This window comes from Micropterus dolomieu, linkage group LG03 (genome assembly GCF_021292245.1).
Source record: "Micropterus dolomieu isolate WLL.071019.BEF.003 ecotype Adirondacks linkage group LG03, ASM2129224v1, whole genome shotgun sequence".
In the NCBI taxonomy this organism is placed as follows: Eukaryota; Metazoa; Chordata; class Actinopteri; order Centrarchiformes; family Centrarchidae; genus Micropterus; species Micropterus dolomieu.
Window position 1 is genome coordinate 3,174,532 of NC_060152.1, and position 2,839 is coordinate 3,177,370.

The following is a 2,839-nucleotide window of genomic DNA, read 5'->3' on the forward strand; positions in this document are numbered from 1 at the left end:
AACAGCAGTCTGCTCTGTCAATAACCTGATGATGCCATCAGTTATAACCACCATTAATCAAGTGATAACATTCGAAGCGGGTGGTTTTAACTTTATAACTAACTTTATAACTAAGCCTTACAAACTGGGGGTTGTGGAGTTTAATAGGACATCAGTCTTTCCCAGGCATTGACGCTCTAGTGAAAAGATCCCTTTAAATTGAATCATGGGATAATAAGACATTTATATCACAAGTTTTTCTTTTTTAAATGTGTGTCTCCCCAAGACGAGTGTTTTACAAGTGCTTCAACTGCAACATTCATTTTACAACTAATAATACTACATAAATACTGCTGTTACTACCACCAACACTTCTATTACTGCTTCTAATGCACAATTTTTACATCTTAAAACAACAATCAGGTGCCCATGTGAATATTGAACCATGTTTTGCTGCCTGTAATCATTCCTCCTGTTTGTACTGACCATTAAGAGATCTCTTTGTAATGTGCTTTGAATGTAAGAGAAAAATAATTACAGTCTTTGTTCTGTATAGAAATGTGTTTCAAAGTTTATCTGAAGCTTGTATGAGCCTTTGGTAGTCTGAGATAAATCAAGTGGTTCATTTCCTGTCTCCTACTCTTACTTTTTAATATAAAACAGAGGGATGTTTGTAATGAAAATATTGTAACTTTGAAAGATCTCTTCTTCATAACTCAGACTGGTTATATTTACAGTATATGTGTTGTTTAGTCTCAGCAGGACTTTTGCCAGACAAGAAAACAAACAGCAGAGGTCGCTGCTATCAGCAGGTGGCTTGTTGTTTGGGGATTCTTTGTGTCATTTTGCTGTTGGGCATCATAGCAGTCTGTGTCTACAGTAAGTATACAAAACAGGTAGTCTATGCAGTACCTCAGACTCAGACATGAGGCAGAACTTGAAGAATAACAGCACCAGTTTTCCTCTGTAACATTACTATAACCGTAACCAGAGGATCTATTAACAGGCTGTTTTACCTATAGATCTCTGCCTCTAATTGTTTACTAAATGTATTACAAAGTTAATTTCTGCACAAAATAATCAATGTAGAAATGTATGCAGACAGTAAATAAGTCGCAAGACTGTTCTTGTTTATGCAATTTTTATTGTCAACAACAACTACAACCATTTATTCTACATTCTGCCTATTGTAATGTACAGTGCAACCTGCTCTTGGGTTTGTCACCATCAAGAACAACATTGGGAAAAAAGGGTTGTCACAGAATTATTGGAAAATATAGACATGTATGCATAAAAGGGATTACAGGATGAGTCAAATTGTTTTCTATATTTTTGTTATTGTCAGTATTTATTTTTATTTGATCAGACCCAAACCATCAATGAATTGATGCTACTAACAGTATATCACATTGTATTAGAGCCTGATATATCTTATTCCTCCGTGCCACAGAGAGCTCCAAAGTTTGTATAAACTATTAAAAACACATCAGTGAACCACACTTTTGCACTGGCTGACATGTTCCTCCACAACAATGAACACGACCACTATCGATTTTGGGTCATTCCCACAGATACAGTCCTGCTGCCATAAAGGCCTGCTAGCACACGGCTAGAAAAAGCATTCCCAACAAATACACTATTTGATTCATTTTTACTTACAATTATAGTACCTAGTTCTTTTAGGCAATTGCAAATTCAAGGCTTCAGCAGGAAGCAAAGGGCTTGAGTAAAATGGAAAACATTGTTTTATTTTTTTCATGGGATTTCTTGATTTCATAATTTTCAGAAACATAATGAGTGCACTCCCAAAAAGCTAGAAAAGCTGAAGTAAAACAAAGCTTCCAAAAATGGGAAAATGACAAAGACAAAATTTCATTATTACTATCACTTAAGAAGAACATTTTCCATTTGCAGTTGCTACATTAATTCATGAAAGTGAGCTGAACCAGCTGAAAGAAAACCAAATGATTCTACTGGCTCTCAATGGAAACCTGACAAACCAGAACAACAAACTCAGCTCAGAAAATGAAAACCTGAGGAGGGAACACAACAATCTGAGAGTCCAGTTGGAGAACCTGACACAAGCCTATACTGTCTTAAAAAGTAACATCACAAACCTGTCTGCAGAAAACCAGAACCTGACATCACAAAACACCAAGCTGTCTGCAGAAAACCAGGACCTGACATCACAAAAAATGAAGCTGGAGACAGAGAGGAAAAACTTAACGGAACAGATACGGAACATGGAGACAAAGTGGAATGAGCTCAACGTCAGTCGAGCTCAGTGGAGCATTGATGCCTACTGCCCAAAACCACAAAACCAAAGTATGTTCAGATCCCATTAATAAGATTAAACATAACATAACATAAAAATAAATAACACAACGCAGTAACAATGTTTATTGGTTGGTCTCTGTTGTTTCAGACAGACAGTGTAAAGCTTGTCAGGATGGCTGGTTACCCTCACAGTCCAGCTGCTATGAGATTAATAACCCTGATGTTTCTGGTCAGAAAACCTGGGAAGAAGCTCGAGAAGACTGCACAGGAAAGATTTCAGATCTGGTTGTTATAGCTGATCAAACGGAGAAGGTAATGAGAAAACTGTGATCATTTTATGACAGCCTATATGAAATGAAAATATATTTTGTGTATGTCTGAACACACTGAGTCTGTAGGCCACAGTGTGTTAATTTAAGTATAGTGTTTAAATATCTGATAACTGTCTCTCTGTTGTCAGACATTCATCAGTAATAACAGTTGGAGCAGTTCAGGAACCAAGGGATACTGGATTGGTCTGAGAGCTGAAGATGGGAAATGGAAGTGGGTCGATGGAAGTGTTCTGACTGAAAAGTAAGAGACA

The 2,839-nt window shown here is 36.9% G+C and overlaps 1 protein-coding gene across 1 annotated transcript in view; it reads left to right on the forward strand.

The window, feature by feature from the left end:
• LOC123967660 (asialoglycoprotein receptor 1-like) overlaps window positions 1-2,839 on the forward strand; it is a 62,945-nt gene that overhangs the window by 58,421 nt on the left and 1,685 nt on the right. The window contains exons 4-7 of the mRNA XM_046043835.1: window positions 733-858; window positions 1,894-2,304; window positions 2,405-2,568; window positions 2,717-2,829. Of these exons, the coding sequence (XP_045899791.1) occupies window positions 733-858; window positions 1,894-2,304; window positions 2,405-2,568; window positions 2,717-2,829 (814 nt within the window). The remainder of the gene's footprint in view (window positions 1-732; window positions 859-1,893; window positions 2,305-2,404; window positions 2,569-2,716; window positions 2,830-2,839) is intronic.